Below are 26,169 nucleotides of genomic sequence, written 5' to 3' on the forward strand. Positions count from 1 at the left end.
AATCCATCAGGTCTCACAAATTCTTTGGTTATCCAGCATTTTTATGTATTTGAACGCTTTCCAGCAATGACTGTATGATTTTGACATCCATCTTTTCACTCTGAGGACAACTGAGGGACTCATATGCAACTATTACAGAAGGTTCAAACGCTCACTGATGCTCCAGAAGGAAAAACGACGAGACTGTAGTCTCCTCATAACTCTGGATGTCATAATACACGGGAATCCCCAGTAGTTTGGTTTGGGCAGTCGTAGGTGGCACCGACCTGCGCACAGAACTACATCCCCCAGATTGTGTTTACTAGTTTGCTCCCATTTATAGCAACAGCTGTGTATCTCGCCGCCTGTTCAACACGGTCTGGACTGCGACAGAAGGAGCTTCAGGTAACATTTTATTTATGGAAGTTGTTTATTATGAAAATATCACCAAATTAACACGTCAAAGCGTTGGTTTGTCCATTGTTTTATACTGATTTGAAACTATAAAAAGTTTTCATTTTAAGATTACAAGCCGTGTCGTGTTTGCTTAAACATTTTTGTGTGTGTGTGTGTGTGTTTAAACAATATTTTGATTTGACTACAAACTATGTAACAAAATCAAACAACTTAAGCATGTTGTCAGTCGAGTCGCTTTTGTTTGTCCTCGTTAATAGTTACGCCCTTTCGTAAATGAAAGTGAAAGAATAACTCAACAACGGCAAAAACACGCATAAAGAAGCCTTTGACTAAAATAATATTTTGGGGCATTTAAAGGTGACTGTGTCCCACATAAACACAGGGATGAATGACGGAACGGAGGAAGAGACGGTCCCCGTTATGATGGAGACCTCGTCGTACTCGCAGGTAGTTTTCAACGATGTCCCTCCATCATATCCGCCAAACACCGCAGTTACCTGCCGGTACACTCTCACCGGTGCTCTGGAGCCCAGCACGAGGGACTGGATCGGTATCTACAAGGTGTGTAAGAAGTAACAGCACGCACTATATTTTCTGTATTGCATTTCTTAAAAAAAAAGAGAAAAAAAAGATTAAATCTGTGAAATGGCCCAGGTTGGTTGGATTTCAACACAGAAGTATTATACCTACGTATGGGTGACTCCTTCCCTGGACCATGTCGGACCTGAACCTCTTGTGCTACAAGTGGTTTTCTCAGGTAGGAATCACAATCACTGCACATTTTAGATTTCTGTTTTACCTATCAAATCTTTCCAGTATTTTGCCCCATAACCTGAGTTGTGTTTTAGTGCCAGAACCTGAGAAGCGAGACAGAGGCTTACAACAGTGTCTAAAATGTTATTGTGATGTAAACATGGTTGTGACAGGCAAATATTCAATACTGCTGGAAACTGAAGGTAAAAAGGGGCTTGATGTGTCCCCCTCAGGTTATCATGCTATCATGTCTGTGGTAACTTTAGTTGTGGCCCCGGTGTAATTAATGTGCACCAATGTGGATGTGACGTTGTGCTGCTATTTTAAAAGGCTGAATCACTAACTTGAGTGGTCCACATCTAGGCTAGGCTACTCATCACGTTACTCAGGGCAAGGATCCTAAATCAAGGGACCTTGTGATGTGTCAAGTGTCTGAAGAATTTGATTTCCTTCCCTGTGCCACTTCCTTGGCAATTAATTATGTGTGGGATGCACATGGTGAGGATTACTTGAAAATGGCAGAGTAGTTTATATATATCTCTTGGTCTCTCTTGGTCTTGAGTGAGTGTAGACTTTAAACTTTGGCATATACTAAACCAGATAAACAATAAATAATATTAAAATTCTGTGCTATTTAATCTAAATAAATAATACATACAACTACACTAAAATTACATTAAAATTAATTATTTATGGATTTGAAATGTATACAAAATTACCATCCATTTAGATTTCGTTTTAGCATAAACTAATAAACTTAATGTGATATATATGCATATTTGTCAGTTATACATAAATAAAACAGGTAAGAAAAGATTAAGATTTCTGTTGTACTACCAAAAAACTAAATTTGTATTAAATATTATATATTTATCACCAAGAAATCCAATTTGTTGTCTCCTATATTTTAAATAATTGAATATCACTTTTTCCACAGCTAGCCATAGTTTAACAAATTGATGTTTTTGAGTACAAAAAAAAATCTTTCTTACTGATTTCATTTATGATTCGCAAATCATATGCATCACATAAAGTTTATTATGCTGTTAAGTGTGTATTCTTGTTTGTTGGATTTTTTTTATGCATTTCTTATTGTTAAATCTTACATTTAAGCCTAAATATTTAAATATTAAATGCTATACAAGTGAATTTAGGCATCAAAAATATAAATTACAATAAAATATCCAAAATTAACAATCAAATATCCAATATCAAACAATACAGATAGATTAAAAAAAAAATCTTAACTACTGGATCATAACCAATATAGTGTAACCCTATACCAGTCTCAGCCATGGGGCTTAGGCCCACTAGTAATTTTAATTATTATTAATATATTATAATAACGATTAACTTAATTAAACTGCTTTTGTGGTTAATTACTAATTTGAACACTCCCAGTTTCTGTTAATAATTTATTATATAGGGGGCCTTTGAGTATTGTGTTGAGAACCACTTCCCTATATATTAAACTCTAGTGATACTGATTTTTTCCTCAGAGAGCTACCTGCCCAAGGATGATGGGGAGTTTTACCAGTTCTGCTATGTGGACAGCTTTGGTCATGTCAAAGGAGCCAGCACCCCATTCTGCTTTCAAAACCCAGCAGAAGCAAGCCTTGGCTGCAGCTTGGAGAAGGACCTGTTAGTCATAACAACACAGGTAGTATTTTTTATTTTGTAGTATTTTTACTTTCTGCTAGCCACTTAAATTTAATATTAATACTAACTGGCCAAAAAAGTAATTCATCGAATGTCCTTGTGAGTAGGAGCAGACAGAAAAGATGGAGAAGGAGAAAGAAGACTTTATGAAAGAGATTGTGTCTTTAAAAGAAACAAATGTGATCCTGAAAAAAGAGTTGGATGAAAGACTGCATGAGATCTGCCGTCTCAGGGTTAGTCAGATTCGCTTTCTTTTACTGTACACATATGTAAAAATGTAAGCACTTATTATTTACAATATTAATTGTAGACTTCAATGAAGGCCAACTGATCGTCTGATCCATTATCTAATGCCTTTTGTTTTTTGATCCCTGTCTTTGTGCGCTGTACCCATTATGTAGTGGGAATGTTGTACTACTTGTTCTACTTAGTCTTATTTCTAGCTTATGTATGTATGTGTATGTATGTGTGTATGTGTGTGTGTGTATGTTCTGTATGTGTGTGTGTGTGTGTGTATGTATATATATATATATATATATATATATATATATATAAAATTTATTACTTATATGTTATTTATATTTTATTATATTTTTGTTTTTATTTTTTTTATGTTGTTTATTATTGTATTTTTGTTTTTTTGTTTTATTTATAATAGGTATTCAGTTAGCTTTTTTATATTTTCGGTTGTTATTTTTAGTTTTAGTCTTTTATAGTAATTTTATTAATTTTTGTCTTTTGTCATTTCTGTTAGTTTTTTTATATTTCTGTAGCTTTAATTTTTTTTAATTTTATTTATTTATTTCTCAGTTTTGGTTTTAGAACTTCTACTTAAACTTAATAATTTTAGTTATTTGTCAAGGCAACATTTTTAATTTTCATTTAAGTTTTTTATTTAATATTTATATTTTATTTTATTTAATTACACTTTTAACATTTAAACAATAATAACACATTTACTGCATTGTTCTTGTACTGTCCATCATTGCAAAACACTATTGGTGAATAAAGAGTTTGTAAATGTGCCTTTATACTAAACTGCAGAGCTCCATAGAGGATTTAAAGTCAAAGGATAAACCAGAATCGCCACTGCCAGATGTACCCAGTTTTACCTCCACTGAAGAGGTAAAGAAAGAACTAAGCTTTTGCAAACAACCAGTGGAAACACTGACACAGCTGAATATTTTAGCTACAGTATCTCTATAATTTAATCTGTATGATTTTATTTAAGCAAAATTATGCACAGTCACTGACATCTCTGCAAGAAAAGTACGATAGAGCTGTTCAAAAGATCCACTTGCTTAAGAGAGATCGGACAGAGTTACAGGAACAGCTTGAACTCAAGAATGGGGAAGTCCTCAGGTGAGTGTCCTCAATATGGAAATCTTGTTGTTTTATGTACAAAAAGTTTATGGAAATTTTCATCTATTTTTTCTACAGGCTAAACACCTTGTTGAAAGAAACAGAGCAAAATTACAACAAAGGACTGGACCAAGTTAAGCTGCTACAGGTTTGCAAATGTGTTCTTAATATGTGTTATTACTGTTTAATGATAAAATAATGAAAAATAGTGCCTCTAAACAAAGACGCTTCATAATTCATGACATTACAAATACCAAGACAAAAATAGAGTAAGAATCGAAAAGAAAACACAACCAAATGAATGCAAAAAAGGTTGTGGTCTAGGAAGCTTCACATTTATTCTGTTTTAGGTGGATGTGCAAAGCAGCAGGAAAGACTATGAGAAATTGCAGACTGAAATCCAGGAGCTCAGGATGTGAAAGAATATTGTGGATGGTAGGGGTGATGAAAAAGAATTATTAAAATCCTTCTCAGAGCATGAAACCCAACTGAAAGAAGAAAACTGTAAAGTGAGGCTTGTCACTGAGGCTAATCCATTTGGAAGTTTGAAGACTTCAAATCATTAATCAAAAATCACTGTATTGTCATGACGTAACCTCTTTGTGACTCAGGTACAGATTCAAGCCCTGCTCAGTCAGCTGACAGAGGCCAGAGGGCTGCTTCGCAGTGAGGTGCAGAGTTGCAAAGAAGCCTGCAAACGTGCAGAAACCGCTGAGCGGGAATTGAAGGAAGTGACAAGGAAGCTGGAGGAGATAACCTTGAAACAGACCGAGGACGAAGAAAACAATCAAATCCAGGTATTTTTCAATATAGTGTCATGTTTTTTAATCTTTTACATTCTATTTTCAGCTTTAGTCTGATTTTTTAAGTACGTTTAGGAATAATAATCAAGATTTCAATTCTGATTCCACACGATTTTGTCATTACAGGCACAGCTTCAGCAGGCACAGCTTCAGCAGGCACAAGACAAAATTTATGAAATGGCGGAGACATCAAGATTAGACAGAGAGAAGCTTGTGGAAAGGAATGAGGTGATCTGTTTTGTTATGACACATTAAACATCACTGTTAGCTAAACTACAAGTTCAAAAGTTTGGGATTGGTGAGATTTCAAGTCTATCATACTCACCAAGGCTGCATTTACCTATTTAAAAACACAGTTAAAACAATAGAGTGAAATATTATTACAATTTAATTTTTTTATTTTTATTTTACTATATTTTAAAATGTATAATAAAAATTAAAACAAGGTAATTGCGACTTTTTATCTTGCAATTCTGATAAAAAGTCATAATTACCTTGTTTTATTTTATATATATATATATATATATATATATATATATATTTTTTTTTATTAGTTTATATATTCTGACTTAACTCGAAATTGCGAGTTTATATCTCGCAATTCTGACTTCTTTTCTCAAAAGAGTTCATATCTTGCAATTCTGATTTTTTTCTCGGAATTGCAAGTTTATTTTTCGCAATTCTAACTTTTTTTCTCTGAATTGCGAGTTTATATCTTGCAATTCTGAATTTATTTTTTCTCACAGTTGTGAGTTCATATCTCGCAATTCTGACTTTTTTTCTCAGAATTAACTCGCATTTGTGAGAAAAAAAAACAGTCAGAATCGCGAGATATAAACTTGCAATTCTAACTATTTTTCTCAGAATTGCGAGTTTATATCTCCCAATTCTGAATTTCTTTTTTCTCTCAATTGCGAGTTCATATCTCACAATTCTGACTTTTTTTTCTCAGTATTAACTCACATTTGTGAGAAAAAAAGAAAGTCAGAATTGCGAGATATAAATTAGCAATTACCTTGTTTTATTTTATATTTAGTGGCGGAAACGGACTTCCATGAAAATGTCATTTATTCCTGTGATGGAAATGCTTAATTTTCAGCAGCAATTACACCAGTCTTCGGTGTCACATGATCCTTCAGAAATCATTCTAATATGCTGATTTGATGCTCAAGAAACCTTATTATCTATGTTGAAAATTTGTGCTTCTTAATATTTTTTTGAAAAATGAATACCAAAGATGTTGTGGGGCACTGAATGACATGCCAGTAAATAATTATTTCATGGAGACTTTTTTCTTTTTATCTTTAGGAACTGCAAGCTGAAGTAAATAAGCTTAAAAGGGCGTTGTTTGACTACCAGGTCGCATCTGTTGCCGCAATGTCTGATCAAATATCCAACCCTCAAAGCCCATCAGCCTCTCTGGAGCAAACATACTCACCTGACTCTCATCTCTATGACAACATTGATGACTTGACAGGTTGGTACAATAACAGTCAACGAAAAAGGAAACTGTAACATTTACGCAAGCATTTCTCTAACTTGTCTTAAAATTAGAGTATTAAACTCATAACGTATTTCATTTCTACATTACAGCAAATCCTTCAGATCCAGAAAAACAGGTAATTACTTTTTTAATGAATACAATATTTCAAGAATGAGGTCAAAATGATTCAACTGTATGCATTTCCTTTCGTGTAGATTAGGGTGTGCCAGCATTGTCATGAAGTCTTTCCTGGCATCAACGAGGTTGAACTGGAAGAACATGAGCAGTCTCACAAAGTGTGTCCACTCTGCACTCTGATCTGTGATGATATGGAACAGCAGGAGTTTGAAGATCACGTCTATAGTCATGAGGATTAGTCCATTCTTTTTTCTTTATCTGATATACTGTCTTTGGGAAAGTATGGTGGCACTTTTTAAAGTACTGAATAGACCAGGATTTTCTAGATATGCAGCACTTCTCTTTCATTATTAGCTGTTATCTATCTAAAATAGGGACTTTTTTATTATTATTAGGTAAAGATTGTAATATCACTAAAGAAACTGGAAGCAAATGTCCAATTAAGTAATAAAGAAATATAATAGTAGATATAATACAGATGCAAGATAAACTGCACTTATATAACAACAACTGGCATGGTCTTATTTACCCAAACTTTTTCCAGTTGTTAATCAAGCATTGGAATAATAAACATATCATGAGAAATGTGACTAAATAGATGCTTTTATTCTCCATTTTCACTGCAACATTCTTTGACTTTCGCCTCTATCCACCATGACAATGTATTTACAAAATAATGTCTTATTCTCAAGGTGTCATTTGGTTGGCCTCCTCAGGCGTAACGTCTCGAGATAACAGCTCCGAGAACAGAGCAGGAAGCCAGTACTGTGGCTCCCCCGCAGCTTGGGAGTCCAGCCATGCTAAGCCTTCTTTCAGCAGGTGATCCTGAAAAACAGTGCAAAAGGTATTATTACTATATGATATAGAAAGCATTCAGAGTGGTGTTTCGTTTTTCCTGCACACTTACAAGAACGTGACTGGCCCGCTCTCTTTCCCACTTGAGGCTGTCTCTGATCTCGCTCACTGTCACATAGCCCTTTTTCTGTGAAACATGGCCAATAATCAGATCTGACGTCATGGAAGTGTAAAGGTCTCAGGCTTTGTTTGGTATTGATTACCTCTGCTAGCTGAAGGACAACAGTGTGATCCATGTTGAGCTCTGCTGGGACTGACTGGACTAGATAAGAGCCTCCAACGGGAATCATCCCGAAGCCATTTCCCATAGCCTTGAGCTTCTTGATGGCCCGCACCAAGTCATCCCTGAGTGACAACGGTAATGGTTGGTAAGAGAATTCATGTGTTCAGAACAGCTAGAGAACACTATATACACTCACTGGCTCACATCTTGTGCAAACTTCCCTCTTCCTTTCAAGACACGGTGGTGAAGTTCATCCAGTGTGATGAGACCTGCAAAAATAAAGTAATTCTTTGGTTAATATTTACATTTATATATTATTTTCATAGAGAAAGTTTTAGAACGGCATATTAGACATTTGTGACCCTGGCCCACAAAACCAGTCATGTGTCATTTTTTTTTTAGAAATTGAGATTTATACATCATCTGAAATCTGAATAAATAAGCTTTCCATTAATGGTTTGTTAGGACAATATTTGGCTGAGATGCAACTTTTTGAAAATCTGGAATCTTAGGGTGGAAAAAAATCTAAATATTGAGGAAAATCGCCTTTAGAGTTGTCCAAATTAAGTTCTTAGCAATGCATATTACTAATCAAAAATTAAGTTTTGATATATTTATGGTAGGAAATTTACAAAATATCTTCATGCAACATGATCTTTACTTAATATCCTAATGATTTTTGGCAAAAAAGAGAAATTGATCATTCTGACCCATATAATGTATTGTTGGCTATTGCTACAAATATACCCATGCTACTTATGACTCGTTTTGTGGTTTAGGGTCACATTTAGACAGTCATTATTGTCAAACACTGACAAGCTTATCAGGTCTTTTATGGTGTTTTTATATACAAAGAAGGAGACCATTGTCATCATAATTTAGAACTGACTAATGAGAACCAAGTATACCAGAGAGCCTTGTATTAAGTATTTCATATATATTTAAGAAGAGAATATGCATTTTGTTTTGCGACACACATAATATCTTAAAAACACAGGCTTGTCCTATTGATTTGTAAAACTGAATTATCACTTTTAACACTTTTAAACTGGCAAAACTTACCGCCATTTCTGTGTTTTAGAGCTAAACAGACTTCAATGATCTGTACTCCAAGCTCATAGTAGAAATCTCCAACTCCAAGCATCTCTGACCAAAATCCTTTTCCAGCTGCACACATACAGCAAAAAAAGTTCATAAGGACATATAACTTTTTCTTTGAAATTATTATTAATTATAATATAATTATTTATCATTTTAAGTTATAAATGAATTCAATTTTACTTAATTATAATGCATCCACACAGTTTTCATTAAAAATTGAAAATAATGAAATTATAATTATAAATAGTTTTAATAATTTATACTAGTTGATTAGTAATTATAATGTATCCACATTTTTAATCCCTTATATTAAATCATAAAAATTCTGTATAATTATAATTACTTACAAATGCAATAATTAATTATTTATTATTATAATTGACAATAATAGTGTTATAATTAATTATAAATATAATATTTATATAATAATTCCTAATAATTATAATACATTCACAGTTTTCATATAGGGTCAAAGTATCAACGCACAAAAAAAGTTCTCTCCATACATTAGAATGTGTCCTGCTTAATTGTGTGTGTGTGTGTATTTCCCCCCCAATTATATATTTAATTTATTTATTTTTGAGCAAAAATGGGACGTCTCGTCTTTGACCCATGAACATATAAAAAAAAGACATATCAATTTCAGCTTTAAGGGAAACATTTATGATGGGAAACCCGTACATGCCAGTGGATCGACGCCTATGGTGGCACACATCTCTTGGAACTGCACCCTGAACTGAGAGTTCTTACGGATTTCTTGTTTGTGTTTGCTGGCAAACTCTTCCAAATGGGTCTTAAAGGTTTCCAGTTGTTTTGACATCTACAAGGGCAACACATACGCTCTGATTATAATAATTAATTAATGGGGTCAGTGCTGTTTTAAGTTAACTTATATCTGTGTGGTTTGCTCAGTAGGCTATACGCACCTGTGCAATTTGATCCTCAGCAAGGACAGTTCCTCTCTCTTTATACTTTGCCTGTGACAGTAAACAAATTAGCTGAATCATTATGCCAAAATATTTGCCTAGTTCCCAAATCTCGCAGAAGAGATGTCATCATACCTCTGCAAGTTTCTTTTTGGCGATCGCTCCAGCTCCGACTCCTCTTCTGTGCATGATGCCTAAATAAAAACGCCTAAAATACTATAATACTACAAAATGAAACTCTATAATTTCCCTGATCTGATAATAACTGTAGTAATTTACTTCCTAATCAGCTGAACAGCTCTCGAGCTACATAGTTAACGTATACATCGAGACAGAATACGACAAAACAGACTAACTAAATTAAATATATTACAATAAAACAAACCAATAGGGTTGTACTCTTTCAGTTAACGTTGTGCTCTTCTCATCTAACGTTACTACGTTGCAAGCAGTCCAGGAAGAAAACACAGTAATGTTTTGGTGAATGTGTCCGATATAACGCCACCCGTCGGTCTGGAGAACAAAGTCTAGGTATGCAGGGTATATCGTGCATATGGGCCCTGGATGACTGAGGGCCCACAGAGGGGGACTTTTAAATTAAAACGAGGGAATGTATTCTTCTTACTTTTATATATATCCGCGGGCTTTTTTAATTGAAACGAGGGAACGTATTGTTCTTAATCTTAAACAACAAGGACATTGTGGATGAATTTGCTGAAAGAAAGGCAATTAAATAAAATTCATTACAACAAAAATGTGAGTAGTGAGTAGTTTTTATTTAATTTATTTCTGTCTTTCTACATTTTGGCCCGCTGTGCCAAGAGTGTGTTTGCGTTAGTATGGCAGCATCACAATATTTTCAGAATAAAGTCAAAATTACGAGATTAAAATTGTGTTATTTTGCATTAATAAAGTTAATCAGTGTGGAAATTCCATGTACTCCAAAAATGAATGAATAAATAAAAATAAATAAATAAATAAAACAATGTTGGCAAAGTTATATTGTTGCCATTTCTTAGGAAAATATTATGTTACAACTGTTATGACTAGCCTATTTACACACTGTTTTATTTACAGTTTTCAAAACACAGATTGATCATTACATGAGACATTTGTTTTTATTTAAATTGTTCTGATTTTTCAACATGTCTTCTGATATTCATTTATTTCATGCTGTAAAAAGTAGAAAAGAGGAAAAGATGACTGATTCACAATACAGTGATTTCATTAAAGAGTGGAAAAACACATTTATTGTTTGTATTTTGAGATTAAATTAACCGAAATTTAAAGGATATGATTTGTGTTATAAAAAAAAAAAAAAAAAAAAAAACCCTTATTGTGATTATTGGGTGCTGGTGCACTACAAATAGCCTAATGAATAGACTTGAAAACATTAAATAGCCTATTATTTCCAAGCATTCATACATTCAAACTAGTCAGTAAAACAGCTGAATAGTCATGTATGTGATTTACCTCAGAAAAGATGACAAAGAAGCGCTGGAGCCCACATTAACATAATGTTTGGAGGGGCTGTACAAATGTATTTGCATATGTGCCCGGGGTTGAGTATACGCCACTGATTTCCTTTACAGTGAACATAGGCTGGCCTGCAGTCCAGTCCTCATAAGATTTATTTGTTTTTTTGTATTCTGTCTACTATATTTTCAAGTTTATGTATGCACCAAAGTCTTTGGATGCTGCATCACATCTTGCTGGATTTGAATCAGTTTGAAGTGTTTAAATCAAGAAATCATTTAGTTTCAGCTCTGAGTTTATTGTATTTCACTGAAAATCATTTAATGTATTTTGAACTCTTTGGGGAGGCAACTATACCAAATTCACGTGATTTTATATACCACAGGGGGTCTGCATGTGAAGCTGGGTGCAAACTCGTGCCGGTCACCAGGTAAAGTAACACGGAGTTACAGAGAAATGTGACAGTAATCCCGTGAGGAGAACAGGTACATCATCCGCTGAACAAGAAGGATGACTTCCTCCAGTAAAAATTCTGTAAATCTGAGGCCAATCAAGTTTATTACCGAATTTTTCATGTGTTAGAATGTGCTGCTGCTGTCTTACACTGAAAAAACAACAACAACATTTCGGTCACTGAAGCTGTCTGTCTGTCTGGGTTCAAAGTGAAATGTATTTTTAATATGTAGCCTTTTCAACTGTAGCTTCACATGTTCACAACTAGATGTCCTACCATTCTAATAATGATTTCTGGATATTGATGCGATGTGCTGAAATGAGTTCAAATGGAAATCAATGTTTACTTCATTCTATTCTACCACATCAGTGAAAGAATGTGTACGCAAGACCCAGAGAGTGTGCCCAAATTTACAGCGTTTATGTTTTATTTTTTCAAATCCATGTGCATGGCAAGGTTTACACATCAAGCCCCTGACGTTCTGGATGGTTCAAAATGCTGAGAACAGGATCAGTAGTATGTTCAACCCACAAATGACTCTGTTTTTGGTGACTAATAGTGATAATAAAGTACAAACCACAATTTATGATTCTGAAAAACAATTTAATTATAATTAAGAGATTTTCATTTAGAGATAGATTAGATAGACATTCAGTACATTGATTAACTTAACATTTCCAGTACACTCTTCAAATCGAACTTGGATTCGGTCTGTTCTCCAAGGCGCTTTAGAGGCATGTTCTGTTTAGCTTTATTGATTCCTGTTAGCCAAGGAAAAAAAAAATATGGTAAATGCAGTTTACATGGTAAATCACACTTGCAGAAGGCAACTTACTTGAATGCATCGCCTTTTCTCTGAATCCACATCACAAACTCTTTTTTCAGCAGGTCATTGAAGATCCGGGTGTCTGGATCTTCTATAGTTGGTCTGTAGAAACAAGCATCATATCCTGCCTGTTACTTTATAAAACCTGAATATTGTAACATACATGCTGCCCATTTCCCCAAACTTACTCGCTTTTCTTCTCCCTCTGATTGAGCAGAAAGTTTACAAAGTTTTTCTGAACCATCGAGTCCACAATTTTGCTGATGTCACTTGCAATGGTTGATTCAGCGTAACGGCGGCTAAACTTCTGGATCTCATTTCGCGAACTATTAGTGAAATTTGAAAAAACAAATAGAGCATAAAATCAAAACAAAAGCTTCTCTTTAATTGTCATGTGACTTCTGTTGTCTGTACATACACATTTTGGTAACACTTATAAAGCTTCTCTTTAATTGTCATGTGACTTCTGTTGTCTGTACATACACATTTTGGTAACACTTATAATGTTAGTTAATGCATTAAAGCTTTAGCTAATAAAAATGTAATCGGATTTGCAAACTGTTTATTTCATTCATAAAATGTGGAACTCATACCCTCACGCTTCTTGCAATTATAGTAGCAGTCAGTCCATCCAAGATGTAGAAGAGTTTGTTTCTTCATCAGAACAGATTTCGAGAAATGTTTAACATTACATCACTTGCTCACCAATGGAGGAAGTGTCCCGGACCATTTTGGCCAGAAGGGGTGGTTTAAAATAAAATGTATTAATGATAAATTTGTTTATTACAAACACACAGCTTTTGGATTACTTACATTACTTGTGGATTTTTGTATTGCATTTATCAGTTTTTTGGACTCTCATTCTGACGGCACCCATTCACTGCAGAGGATCCATTGGTGAGCAAGTGTTGTAATGCCAAATATGTTCCCATGAGCTAACAAGTTTATCTACTTGGATGGCTCAGGGGGTGAGTAAATGTTTAGCCAATTATCATTTTTGGCTGAACTATTTCTGTTAACAAATAGAAGCTTATTGTAAAATGTTACCACATTTTTATATGCATACAGTTTATACATTTTTAATTTGAAAAAGATCTGATAATGCTTAATTATTTTCTTACCTGCTATCAAGAGGCTGGGAACCCACGCATGACCATGCATTGCCCAGGCAAATCAAAACCAGCGCAAATACTGCAACCTTCATTTCTCCTTTAATACTTCTTACAAGATGGGTGAGAAAGATATATATAATTCTTGCAGCTCTTATAACAAAACAGCTGAATGCAAATAGATTTAGATCTACCTTTTCTGGTTCTGGTCCTGTTATGATGGTTCTGCTTCTGGCCCCTGTATTGGCTAAAACTGACGCACAAGTCTACAGCAAACTGCACTGGTCTTTTATACAGTGCGAGTGACATTAACACCAGAACAACAACTTATTTCCACATCATTTAAACAATTAATAATGAGGGCAATGCATAGACATAAAAGCTGATAAGGCTATTTTTTTCATACAATCTTAGGTGTCAAATCTATTTGCACCCTTTGTGGTTTGTACTAGACAAATAACATGTTCGTGGAGCTGAAAATAGATAAATGACCCCATTAAACCATTAGTTTTTAAAGGCAAACATATTTTCATTATGCAAATCAGACAAGTATTGGCTGATGTGAGGAAATGTTCCAAGCTAATGACTCGAGGTGTACATTTTCAGGCATTTTAAGAAAAGTCAACAGATTATATTTTCCAAAGGTTCCTATGTCCTTGTGGCAATAATAACAGTGGTGATGGATATGCAGTTATTAAAGGAAAGGCTAGTGAAAATGTATTTTTAGACTTTTGGAAAAAATAAAAAAACAAAATATTCATATTTCTACTTCATTAATATTTTAAACATGATTGCCTCAAAACAAATAAGGTAAAGACAAGATTTTAACTGAACATTTATATATGTTCTGTAAATATTCCTTTTCATATTCATTCATATAGCCTACATACGCTGTATTAAAAAAACAAGCATGCTTTTGACATTTTTTTTGGACTGCTTGTTTCCCAAGCTTTTATTTTGAAATCAGAACTTCCGCTGTGAGTAGCTCCAAAAAATCAGTGTATAATTCTGCATTGACATATATATAGAGTCAAGTGTAGTGTTTTCAAAAACAGATAAATTCGTCGCAGTTGCATGTTGTTAAAATATGCATTTATTAAAATAAACGTGTATGTTGTTAATTTATGGATTTATTTATTTTTGGGTAATAATAAAATTAAAGTTAATCGTTTGTTTTAGATTAAGAAAGTTATTTCATTCATAGGTAAGATGGATGGAACCTCATATTTGTTTTGGCCGGCGATTCTGTTTACGCTTCTTGCAATTATAGTAGCAGCAGTTTTTATGGGAAGAAATAAAGCTCCTGCGCCGTCAAAGTGCTCCCATCAAACTAGCGCTGTTATGGAGGAGAGAGCTGGTCCAGACCCTGGAGTTTCCACACACTGTCATGAAAAACAAAACAATGAAAGCAACCAACATGTCATTCCTCCAAAATCTAATGCAAAGAGCCTCAAAGCCAAAGGTGAAACTAAACTTGTAAAGGTAAGGATTTATTCTGCTTTATGGATGCTTCCCTGTTGAAAAAAAAAACAAAAAAACAGCACATGCTGGTTAGGTATGTTTTGACGCTGGGATGCTGGTTCATACTGGTCCTTTGCTGGTTTATGCTGGTCCTTTTGTTGGTTTATTCTTGTCCTTTGCTAGCATAAACCAGCACATGACCAGCATAAACCATCAAAGGACCAGCATAAACCAGCAAAAGGACCAGCATGAACCAGCACATGACCAGCAAAGGACCAGCACATGACCAGCATAAACCAGCAAAGGACCAGCATAAACCAGCAAAAGGACCAGCATAAACCAGCACATGACCAGCATAAACCATCAAAGGACCAGCAAAAACCAGCAAAGGACCAGCATAAACCAGCAAAAGGACCAGCATAAACCAGCACATGACCAGCATAAACCATCAAAGGACCAGCAAAAACCAGCAAAGGACCAGCATAAACCAGCATCTCAGCATCAAAACATACCTAACCAGCATGTGCTGTTTTTTTTCAGCAGGGTTTTGTAATTGTTTACAATCCAACAGAAAATGACAAACCAATGAAAACATTAAGGAAATGTTTCTTTAATGAACCCTTTATACTTTCTATCTTTTCCTCAGGATTCAAACTCAGATAATGTGGAAAAAGTTTGCAAGTCAGATTCTCCAGTTCACACCTCCACTGGTTGGGGAGAGGATTTCTCCGAGTCTGGGATAAGGAATGCCCTGAGGAATTATGCTCAGTCACCTGGTATGAGAAAGATGATGATAATAATAATAACAACATTTTTACTAGCTTCCTGTTTATCAGTCTTATTATTGTTTATTATTACAAATTGTAGAAAATATTTTTGGGTTACTGTTTCATAAGTATTATATGAAAGTATTTTTGAATCCCTGATTGTGAATATAAATGTATTCACAGATGCTACTTCAATCAATATTTATAGGAATTGAACTTTTTGTATTAAATGTGCACTTGTTGTGTATTTAAAATATTAAAAGGATATTTTTAAAAACAGTACTTGCTAATATATAAAAAGCCACTTAAGCGTACTTAAAGACACTTTTATGACTACGTTTTTTAACATGTACACTTAAAAAGTGCACTTTGTAACAATGTCAAACTAAACATTTTAAATCATTATCATATGTCATACTTTAAAGAAGTACTGTACTCTTATTTTGATGTGTTGACTAACATACTAAAGCGCATGATTGCAATTTAAACTGTAGTGTGTTATCTGATATTACATGCATATATTTAAAATGTATTGCCACTTCATCATTACAAATGTGTAATTACAAATAATTTAAATACATGACTTACAAGTTTCAATGAAATCACATCAAAGTATATTTTAGCATAAATATTTTGCATAAATGCTTGTCAGTAATTCAGCAACCATATTTCAAAGACAATAGAAGTAATTCTGAAGTAACATATAAAATATACTACTTAAGCGGGTAAAAAGGCACTTACATTTATATCTATCCAGTTAGCAGATGCTTATCGCAAGTGACTTACAAATGAGGAACAAATCAATTTGTTAAAGAGCCAACAGTTGTTATAGTACACAATACTAGATTAATTAGACAACCAGACAAGAAAAACAAGCTAGAGAAGAGAAGTACAGAGTTTTTATTGTGTTTGTGTGTAAGTGGATTGGGTTAAGAGTAATTGCATTTAATATCAGTTTAAACTATGGTACATTTTTATTTAATAACATGCAGTTAAGTGTCTGAAACATTACAATCAGTTTGCCCTTATTTATATTATTTTCAAGTATTTTATTTCCATAAGAAGTACTTAATTTTTTATTTTTATTTTTTTTAAGTATGCTAAAGTCTGCTTCTTCTTCAGAGGTTTTGGTATAGTGCTTAATACGTATTGTAATTTCCTGCATCATGTCATACATGCATTTTCTATAGTAGTTTTTTTTTAGTGGTTTTTGTGTATTGTTTTTTACTTATTGTTGTTTTATGTGCTCTGACGCCCCTGCATGTGTCACAAAAGTGAGTCAGTGTTAAAAATTAAGATGATAAAAAAAACAAAAATGTCCTAGACCTATACTAATGCAAATAATGTTCAAGGCAAATTTAATATGAATTTTCTTTAAAAAAAATTTTTAAAATAAATAAAATGAACAATTCAGTTTGAGCAGGTTTTGACAAAATCTTAATTTTGCAGGCTTCACAAGTATTACTATTTGGTTAAGTAAGTAAGTTTGTCACTCCATAACTTCCGCTCTGCAGTAGATGCGGAGAAGAAACCATTGAGGTACATGGCCGGCATGCTGAGGACCTGTCAGCTTGAGAAGATGATGAGCAGAGAAGAACTGGAGGAAGAGCAGAGGTGATTTCTTCTTAACTGAATGTCTTGTAATATCAGCAATCCTTGCTAAAATGCTGTTGGATAGTAAAAACATAAACCAGTATCAGGAGGATACCTGGCTTTTGTCCACAATGTACACCACCATTCAAAGATTTGAGGTTGATTTTTTTTTTTTTTTACTGTTTTTGTAAGAAGTCTCTTTAATGCTCATCCAGACTGCATTTATTTGATAAAACTTTTCTATTTTAATATATTTTAAAATGTAATTTATACTTGTGATATTCTAATATGCTGATTTGGTTCAAGAAACATTTCTTATTTTTATCAGTGTTAAAAATGATCATGCTGCTTTTAGTTTTTATATATATATATAAATTCAAGTTCAAAAGAGAATTGTGAAATTGAATTGTTTTGTAGCATTATAAATTTCTTCACTGCCACGTTTGTTCAGTATAATGCATCATGTCTAAAATGCAAGGTTCACTCGGAGTAATTTGTCAAGGCTTACTCTTGTTTGCTTTGTATTTTGCTTTTCTAGTTTGCTCTCAGAGAGACACAGGATGTGTTGTAATATCTTGATGATATATGACCCATCCATTACAAACAGTTTCAATGTTTTCACTCCACCCATAACCAACATTTTAAAATAAAGTTTCTTTAGTAGTCTGCAAACAGTTCTGTTTGGCATGTTCACTTCAATGTTGTAGTTTCACATAGTTCAAATGTGCTCCTGTATGCATTATTGCATGAAATTTGTTGATTATTCAAATAGGTAAACAAGACATTTTCTGTTTGAACAGCGTACACTGTAACATCTCAGTGGTCATGTTAGATAAACTCACCATTACATAGTGAAGGTTTTCATTCTGTTTTTCTGTTTGCCACTTGTTCCTTTAGACCCGGATAAGCACGTCATGCCTGTATGAATGTGAGTGTATTATTTGGATAGGATGTAAAATAATTTGATTATTTTAACTCAACTAAATGAAACTGCTCAAGTTTTATTTGTACATCTCTTTTCATATATATATATATATATATATATATATATATATATATATATATATATATATATATATAGGTTATAAAGAATCTGCAAAATGATAATAATATGATAATAAGAGGATAATAAAAAATCACATTCCACAAGACAAAATAACTTTATAAAAATGACCCCATTCAAAAATGTACATGCACTTTATTCCTAATATTGTGTGTCGTTACCTGTTCAATGACTGTTTTTATGTGTCCCTTGTTAAACTGCTCTCTTTTGTTCAGAAAAATCTTCCAGGTCCTGCACATTCTTTGCTTTTCCAGAATTGTTTGCATATGTAAACCAGACTGAGAATCTGTGATATGTATTTAATAAAGTGTATGTGTTTTGTTTCAGGGTTCAGCGAGAGCAGTTAGCTGCCATCTTCCAGCTGCTCAGAGAGAAACAAGACACGTTTGGTGAGGTGACAGAGAGCGATTTACAAGAACAGCTTAAACTCTATTCTATTTGAGAGTGTGGTTATGTGGATTATAGATTCAAATACCATTTTAAGGAGAGTTCAAGTTGAAATCAGTGACTTCAGTTAACCTAAAAGAGGGGTTGTTTTTTACTTATATGTATATATATATGTATTTATTACTCATTATTATACATAATATAAGTAGTGAGGAATCAGAATCTGGAAAAGTTTAGTAAAAAAAATCAGTAGTAGTGCTTTAGCTTGACTTACTGTAATGGTTATAGTGCATGTCAGTTCAAATCCTTGTTAAATACAGTATGAACTAAACTGAAATAAAATTCAAAATCTGCTAATATTACTCACTCTAGCTGTCAGCTGTCTATCTTACATATCGACACTGTGCTTCTTTAAGTTACTAGTATGAAAAATACACAAATTATGCATGTTATTTTTATTTTTATAAATAAAAAAACACTTTTTGCTTTATATTTTTATTTATAAACTGTGTTAGGTTTAAACGCTGCTCTTAGAAAAGTGCAGGCCATTGGACAATATTGTCATTCATAGCAAAGGGCGGACTGTAATCCAGAAATAAACACCTGGTTTGATGATGTAATAAATTTAAATAGGTAGGTTATAAAACAGTGAATCTTTCACATGAATAGGGCCAGACTGATAACATGAGTGGAAATCGGTCATGAAATATGCAGAAAGCTTGGGGTGTTATTAGTCTCATTCTGACTTGTTGCGTGCTGCTCTATTTAATGCTTTGGATGAATCTCTCTGAACAGTTTCACAGGTAAGAAAATGAGTGAATCTTTTGCAAATATTCTACATTTGTCTTAAAAGGTGTAAGTATGATATTCTAATGACTGGCATATGGGATTCATTACTGTTTTATTAGATATTTGTCTGTCTGGATTACCACAAAACGTTTATTCCTGTTTTTGCTATACACTTTCCTCCTAATTAGCAAAACTGTTGTCATTTCTGCATTGATTTTATCAAAACTTGGAACTACTAGTTTGTACAAAACTGAAAAACCCAGTTACTCCACTGAGCAAGAAATCAACATAACACCTATTCCGGTTCTCTATAAGAAAAATTTTACAAAACTTCCAGTGTGGGATTTTGAAGAAGTTTATTTGCGAAACAATGAAGCAAGAAAACCTGTAAGTCCTTCTTCTGTAATACCATTCTCACTGTGAAGTTGTGAAATCGTTTTAATCCTTTGAAAAAATAAATAAATCACCTTTTCCGTAGACCTGTCCAAATTCTCTTCAAAACACAGAGGATCCCGAGTTCAAGGAGGCTGTTCTTCCTGACGTTCAGCTGTGGCTGTACAAAGGTCTACTCAACATAACAGAATGGAATCGATTAGCACACTTCAACAATCCCTTCGGCTTCATGGAATACAAGTACAATGGTGATAACCAACAAATGAGAGATTTGACGTAATATGTTTGTGTAGAGTCTTGCATGAGTTTGAGAAAGGGGTGCAGCAGGTCGTTATATTGATGTCATTATTAGCTTGATGGGATTTAGTAGGAAAGAAAACATGTTTTTAACTTCCATTTCATGCTGACAAAAAAAATAAAAAAACCTTCTGGGTTAGTAAAATGGTAGTAAATATGGTTAATCAGTCAATACATTTGTTCACTCTATAAATATTCACTCTTTCAGTACTGCAGCTTTAAAACATAATAAGTGTTAACATTATTTTAGTGTGAAAAAAATTACTGATTTATCCTTTTTTCTGAATTAACATCTAATTTTACAACTTTTTTTCCATGACATTGTAACCCTAAAACAATGTAAAAATTATGAGAACAGTTTGTAAACAGAATTATTATTAGTAGTATTTTTTCTTTTTAAGTAAGCATTTAAAAATTTGCGCCATTAGCTTTGACTCTTAAATGTTTCACTGTAATCTTGATTTAAAAAAGGAACAGCTTTTTTTTCTCTTTCTTTAAATAACCATAAGGCCACAAACACTATTGATTAAGCTAAACTTCACCCAAAATAGTTCACCCAAAAATGAATAGTTACTAAAAAAAAATGACTCTTCCTCAGGCTATCCAAGATGTAGATGAGTTTGTTTCTTAATTGAAACAGATTTGGAGACTTTTTATCACTTGCTCACCAGTCCTCTGGAGTGAATGGGTGCCATCAGACTGCTGGCGTCAAACTGCTGCTAAAACATCACAATAATCCACACAACTCCAGACCCTCAATTAACATGTTGTGAAGTGAAAAGCTGCGTGTTTGTAATAAACAAATCCATCAAGATGTTTTCTCCTTGCTCTCTCCAGTGAAAAAGGTTTCTCATCTGAATCAGGAGAGAAATATGTACAGATTAAAGTCACACAGTGACAACAAATATGTGGATTTTACAGACATCAGAGATGGACTCAAGGAAGAGTTATTATGGATTATGAAGTTAAATTATTTAATGGACTGGAGTCATTTGGATTACTTGTAGATTACTTGTGATGTTTATCAGCTGTTTAATCTCTCATTGTGATGGCACCCATTCACTACAAAGGATCCACTGGTGAACAAGGTAATGCTAAATCGATGAAGAAACAAACTCATCTACATTTCGGATGGCTGAAGGGCGAGTACATCTTCAGCAAGTTTCATTTTTTAGGTCAAATATTCCTTTAGATGAACTTCTGTCCCCACTATGCACTTTACATTTCATAAACTGCGTTTTTTGTCTTTCACTGAGAGGTAAAAAGAGCAGTGGATTTGATACCAAAGCCTAAGTCTTCAATATTACTGCCTGTGCCTGAAAGTTCAAAGGATGGCTGTATCCGCTGTGCTGTTGTGGGCTCTGGTGGGATTCTCAATAACTCAAAGATGGGCAAAGAGATAGACTCCCATGAGTATGTTTTTCGGTAAGAGTTAAAACATGTAAATGTTTATTAATAAAATCACTTAGCTTAGTCAAAAATGGCAAGGGAGAGTTGACAACTGAATGAAAGAGTTTGTTAATGATAATACATGCCAATAACAGACTGCTTTACTGAGGTCTTGACTGTGTGTGTTCTGAAACAGAGTAAATGGGGCTGTTACTCAAGGTTTCGAGGAGGATGTTGGAAATAGAACATCAGTTTATGTACATACAGCTTTTTCCTTGTATTCCAACATTCTGTCGTTAGAAAAGTATGGCTTTAACAGTATTCCACAAGATGAGGTCAGTACTGTATATTCTGTATAGTCTTAAAAAGCAAATATTCAGTACAATTTGCTTGTGCTGCTGTGTTTTTCATTCAGAATTATTTATATAAATACACTACACACCGTACACTACCGTTCAACAGTATGAGGTTAAAATCTTTTTTGTTTTTGTGTTTTTTTTTTTTTAAAGAAGTCTCTTATGCTCACCAAGGTTTATTTGATTAAATCTTTTTAATAGGGTATCAAATATGTAATGATCCCTGAAGGCCTGAGGGACTTTGAGTGGATCCAAGGCCTTTTGCAGGGAAAAGAAGCCAATGGGTCATTCAAGGGTGTGAGGTACAGTATCCAGCTCTAGTTCTCTCAAACCGAGCCAGAATAGCATTGCAACAGTGGCTCCACCTCAGCATAATAAGGAGTGAAAATGTATTACTATGTTATATGATTTATAAAAAAAAAAAAAAAAAAAAAAACATTTGCATTTATTCTTGCATAGGCCACTGAAATATTTCGAAGGGAAATTTAACGAGAGTAGATTCTATGTTCTTCACCCTGACTTTCTTCGATATATTCGCAACAGGTAACATTTATGTTACAGTGACCAGTTTGTCTAATCATACAACAATCTAAATGTGATCTATCTCTTTTTAATGACCCCTGTTTTTTAAAAAACAGATTCATGCCATCCAAACAAATGCAGGACATTCACTGGGCAATGTACAGACCGACCAATGGAGCATTTGCTTTGTTCTTGGCTCTTCACACATGTGATATTGTAAGTAAACGCTGTAGTTAATTTCTTTTCGTTCAAGTTGTTTGTGGCTATTTAACACAGGAAGTACTCTAAAATACTATTTTCTGTTATCATTGGTAATTGTACTGGACATATATTACTAATACATTATAATTATTACTTGAAAATGCTTCATTGCTCAATATCAGGTGGACGCCTATGGATTTATTACAGAAGACCATCATAAGTACTCCAACTATTATTATGAAAAGTTCAAAAAAACCCATGTCATTTTCTATATTAACCATGACTATGGCCTGGAGATAAAGACTTGGAAGAAACTGCATGACTCTGGAATCATTAGACTTTTCCAAAGACACTAACTGTGTTCTGTCAACAGGTGTTATTTTAAAAGATATGATTCTTAAACAGGCTGTGGACTAAAATTAAATCAAACATCTGTAATATGCTTCAAGAGAAAGGTTGTATCAGTTTTATCTTTTTTTAAAAGGAGAGGAAGGTGATATTTCTATTTTAAAATGGTCTTGGTTTGTTTGTTCGATCTTTATTCTTCATTACATTTTCAATACATTACAAATTCCCAACATAAATCTATGTTTTATTTATTCTGCATATTTTTATTCTAATATTTATTTTCTTAATTTGATTAAAGAATTTATTAATTTTTCTCAGAAATGCAAAATACTTATTTTTCCTAAACCTGGGTTACTAATAGCCATACAAAAATATAGGACCAACTTTAAAGAAAATAGTTATTTATCTATATCTATATCAAAATTATATTTTTTATAGCTCATCCTATATAGCAGATGTTCTTCCAGAACTGTGTATTGATAAGCATCATCAAACTTGAGAAACAACATGAATGAACATGAACAGGATAGAATGATCAAAAGACCATTGTGAAGTTGTTTATTTATTGATTTATCTAAAGTATACTTCTTTGGAAGATACTTCTTTGGAAGCATACTTCTTTGGAAGACTTCATTGTTTAGCTACAGTTTGTTTGAATTGTAATATGCCAGTAAAAATTCAATGCATCATTAAACCATGTGTTTATTTTAGGATTGGGAGAGAACAGAATGGAATATTTGTCAGGGTGTCATAAAGACATCCCAGAAATATTGATAAACTAATAAAGATTTGTGGGGAGAGATGGTTCTAAATTGGTCAAAAGTCTTATAAGCAGTTACAGAAAATGTTTACTAGGTGACTTTCTTCGCCCTGCATGTGAACGATTACTTAATGTATTCAATAAAACTTGGAAAATACACTTCTCTGTGTTATTCAGATTGTTCATCTATAATTGTTAGAAAAAGACCGAAGATTTTATGAATAATCAATGTAGAAATTTTTTTATTTTTTAAAGAGTTTACAAACTTATTCTTGCCACAGGCCTGAAAAACTGAAGACTTTGAAGAAACTGTGTGACTGTAGAATCAATAGACTTTACCAAAGACACAAACACATCAAAGACAGAAAGAGACTCTGTATTCTGTTAGTCTTTGTGAAGAACAAACTGTGTCTGAAGTTCTGAACATTATTCTTTTATGTGTACCCTTTGACAAGATTTTTTTTTCCAAAGCCAACTCTATTAGACAGCCATGTCAGTAGTCAGAGTTTTCATGGGAAAGTCTTTCTCCTTGTCCAATTGCAAAGAAAATGTCCAATTCAAAACTAAAACTCAATATCATTCTGCGTTCTGTATATAGACCACCTATGTTGGTTACAAATGAATAGGGAATAAACCTACACATAATAATAACTTTTCTATTACTGCTTTTCCTCTGTAAATTTGTGGTTCTTGGAAAACATTTGTGTCTGTATAAGAGAAAGTACAACAACCTCCACCTCTGCCATTGAAATTTGGCACGAGCTCCAAATAAGGAAAAGAAGGCGGAGAAGAAACTGCACACAAACCTCATTGGTTCTCACATGGATCTTCTGTTTAACTATGCAAACATAAACGAAATTCTTGAGAACTAGGCAATGTTTAGACACTGCTCACTATATTTTTGACATCAACCCTTTAACGTGCATTGTAACCCATTTTTTGTGATCAAATTACTTTAATTAAAACTCGCCAAACCCGATTTTTGGCCATTTGTCCATTGAATAGAGTATGTACTGGCAATTATATCCACTGGGTGGCACCGCAGCAAAAATATATTTACTAGTTTGCTCTATTTTTTTTCTATTCTATCGGTTTTATTTTTTTTGTTATATAATAAAAATTAAAATAAAAACCTTGCTATGTGTACTGTGGTAGGCTAACTGAGACTTAGTACTTGCATATCATTGTTCTTTTGTTGATTTTGATTGAAACACACTTTCTTTGGAAATCCCAAATGTTGTGAAAACCAGAGCCAAAGAGAGAGAGAGTTGCCACAACTCCACTCCAATGGATCAGTTTTTTACAGTAATGGCGGATCGTGGGAAAAGGATATAACTGCAGCCTTGAGATTTCCAAATGGTGGAGGGAACTCCAAAACGGGGTGGGAGATCCAAAATAGGGCCTGGCTTCCTCTCATTGACAGACAGGCACATGACACGCATGCACAGTTTTTTTTCTCCAAATCAACTTCAGCGCAAACTCAGCCCCACAGCTGATTCTAAAGATTTTATTGGTTGTGTCAATGAATCACTATGCTGCAAAAATGCTACTTGTCCACTTTTGGAGTTCATGCGCTATCAGCGCTGTAGAGATGCAGCAGAAGAGACCACTGTGACGTAAAAAAACTTTACCAACTTTTAAGATAGACATTTTTAACCAAAAAAAAACCCCCATTGCATTATATTTGATATGTGAATTTCCAAGCCCTAATTGTCAACATAAACAACAGTTTTTTTTTCTTTCAAATAAAAAGGCCTTATAGTGTGAATACCTTTTTTATTAGTAGTAATATTTTATGATGAACATATACTAGATTGAAACAACTTAAGCCCTATTCGCACGGGATTAGTATTACCTGGTGACCTTCAGTCATTTGTAATAATTGCAGAGGTTGTCTGATCTTAATCCCGTGCAAATCGGCCATGTCTGTAATTTGTAAAGTAAAAATTCCCCTGCAAAAGACGTACCATATTTCGCCGAACACCCAGGTCCTGTGATAATATTAGTTCTATCAAAAATGACTCCGGATGTGAAGATAATGCCAAAAGGATTTTACAAAACCAATACAAAGAACAGAATTATTTTGGCGTAGGCCCCATCTGTAGCTTGAATCAGATGTTGTAGATTCCAGCTAATCCTGCCGAAGACGTAGGCAGGGCGAAGCATACCCCTGCATGGATGGGGCTAACCTGGTGGTGGTGGGGAGGATGGAGGGAAACGTCGTGGCAGTATCTGCAAACACAATGAAGGGTGAGTAGAGGACTTTTATATTTGTCATG

General features: G+C 33.8%; 4 protein-coding genes across 5 annotated transcripts; 3 read left to right on the forward strand and 1 right to left on the reverse strand.

Moving 5' to 3' along the window:
- The first annotated feature begins 228 nt into the window (after positions 1 to 228).
- LOC109100115 (calcium-binding and coiled-coil domain-containing protein 2-like) lies at positions 229 to 7,184 on the forward strand. The gene is given in 14 exon segments (XM_042735404.1): positions 229 to 384; positions 779 to 957; positions 1,051 to 1,153; positions 2,649 to 2,809; positions 2,916 to 3,041; positions 3,853 to 3,933; positions 4,040 to 4,170; positions 4,249 to 4,318; positions 4,521 to 4,679; positions 4,782 to 4,967; positions 5,115 to 5,201; positions 6,282 to 6,450; positions 6,567 to 6,592; positions 6,672 to 7,184. Coding segments are annotated over 13 exon segments (1,638 nt in total). The 5' UTR covers positions 229 to 384; positions 779 to 780; the 3' UTR covers positions 6,834 to 7,184.
- snf8 (SNF8 subunit of ESCRT-II) lies at positions 7,180 to 10,159 on the reverse strand. The gene is made up of 8 exons (XM_019113616.2): positions 9,835 to 10,159; positions 9,700 to 9,750; positions 9,455 to 9,593; positions 8,735 to 8,839; positions 7,869 to 7,941; positions 7,653 to 7,794; positions 7,502 to 7,576; positions 7,180 to 7,419 (listed from the first exon to the last, which is right to left on the reverse strand). Exons 1-8 carry the CDS (start codon positions 9,886 to 9,888, stop codon positions 7,282 to 7,284), a joined length of 777 nt encoding a protein of 258 aa, XP_018969161.1. The 5' UTR covers positions 9,889 to 10,159; the 3' UTR covers positions 7,180 to 7,281.
- A 4,571-nt stretch (positions 10,160 to 14,730) lies between these two features.
- LOC109100114 (matrix-remodeling-associated protein 7-like) lies at positions 14,731 to 19,197 on the forward strand. 2 transcript variants are annotated; one of them, XM_042735406.1, is made up of 4 exons: positions 14,731 to 15,046; positions 15,672 to 15,801; positions 17,307 to 17,406; positions 18,776 to 19,197. In XM_042735406.1, exons 1-4 carry the CDS (start codon positions 14,774 to 14,776, stop codon positions 18,888 to 18,890), a joined length of 618 nt encoding a protein of 205 aa, XP_042591340.1. In that variant the 5' UTR covers positions 14,731 to 14,773; the 3' UTR covers positions 18,891 to 19,197. The 2 variants fall into 2 exon arrangements, with proteins under 2 accessions (XP_042591340.1, XP_042591341.1); XM_042735407.1 differs by having other exon boundaries at positions 17,310 to 17,406.
- A 178-nt stretch (positions 19,198 to 19,375) lies between these two features.
- On the forward strand, positions 19,376 to 24,049 carry st6galnac1.1 (ST6 (alpha-N-acetyl-neuraminyl-2,3-beta-galactosyl-1,3)-N-acetylgalactosaminide alpha-2,6-sialyltransferase 1, tandem duplicate 1). Its single transcript, XM_042735405.1, has 9 exons — positions 19,376 to 19,638; positions 19,813 to 20,011; positions 20,103 to 20,265; positions 21,571 to 21,739; positions 21,900 to 22,038; positions 22,261 to 22,361; positions 22,519 to 22,602; positions 22,698 to 22,797; positions 22,965 to 24,049. Exons 1-9 carry the CDS (start codon positions 19,544 to 19,546, stop codon positions 23,136 to 23,138), a joined length of 1,224 nt encoding a protein of 407 aa, XP_042591339.1. The 5' UTR covers positions 19,376 to 19,543; the 3' UTR covers positions 23,139 to 24,049.
- The last annotated feature ends 2,120 nt before the right edge of the window (positions 24,050 to 26,169 follow it).

This window comes from Cyprinus carpio, chromosome B12 (assembly GCF_018340385.1).
Source record: "Cyprinus carpio isolate SPL01 chromosome B12, ASM1834038v1, whole genome shotgun sequence".
NCBI classification, from domain to species: domain Eukaryota; kingdom Metazoa; phylum Chordata; class Actinopteri; order Cypriniformes; family Cyprinidae; genus Cyprinus; species Cyprinus carpio.

Bases quoted from the DNA above. Each gene is read 5' to 3' on its own strand.
- snf8 (XM_019113616.2), bottom strand. From the start codon at position 9,888: ATGCACAGAAGAGGAGTCGGAGCTGGAGCGATCGCCAAAAAGAAACTT. The intron at 8,840-9,454 runs GTACGGGTTTCC...GTATGTGTGCAG, and splicing joins AGGCGTCGATCCACTGGCAT to CTGGAAAAGGATTTTGGTCA. The intron at 7,795-7,868 runs GTGAGTGTATAT...GTTGTCACTCAG, and splicing joins TTTGCACAAGATGTGAGCCA to GGATGACTTGGTGCGGGCCA.
- LOC109100114 (XM_042735406.1), top strand. From the start codon at position 14,774: ATGGATGGAACCTCATATTTGTTTTGGCCGGCGATTCTGTTTACGCTT. The intron at 15,802-17,306 runs GTATGAGAAAGA...TCCGCTCTGCAG, and splicing joins GAATTATGCTCAGTCACCTG to TAGATGCGGAGAAGAAACCA. The intron at 17,407-18,775 runs GTGATTTCTTCT...GTTTTGTTTCAG, and splicing joins GAACTGGAGGAAGAGCAGAG to GGTTCAGCGAGAGCAGTTAG.
- st6galnac1.1 (XM_042735405.1), top strand. From the start codon at position 19,544: ATGCAGAAAGCTTGGGGTGTTATTAGTCTCATTCTGACTTGTTGCGTG. The intron at 19,639-19,812 runs GTAAGAAAATGA...CCTCCTAATTAG, and splicing joins CTCTCTGAACAGTTTCACAG to CAAAACTGTTGTCATTTCTG. The intron at 20,012-20,102 runs GTAAGTCCTTCT...CCTTTTCCGTAG, and splicing joins ACAATGAAGCAAGAAAACCT to ACCTGTCCAAATTCTCTTCA.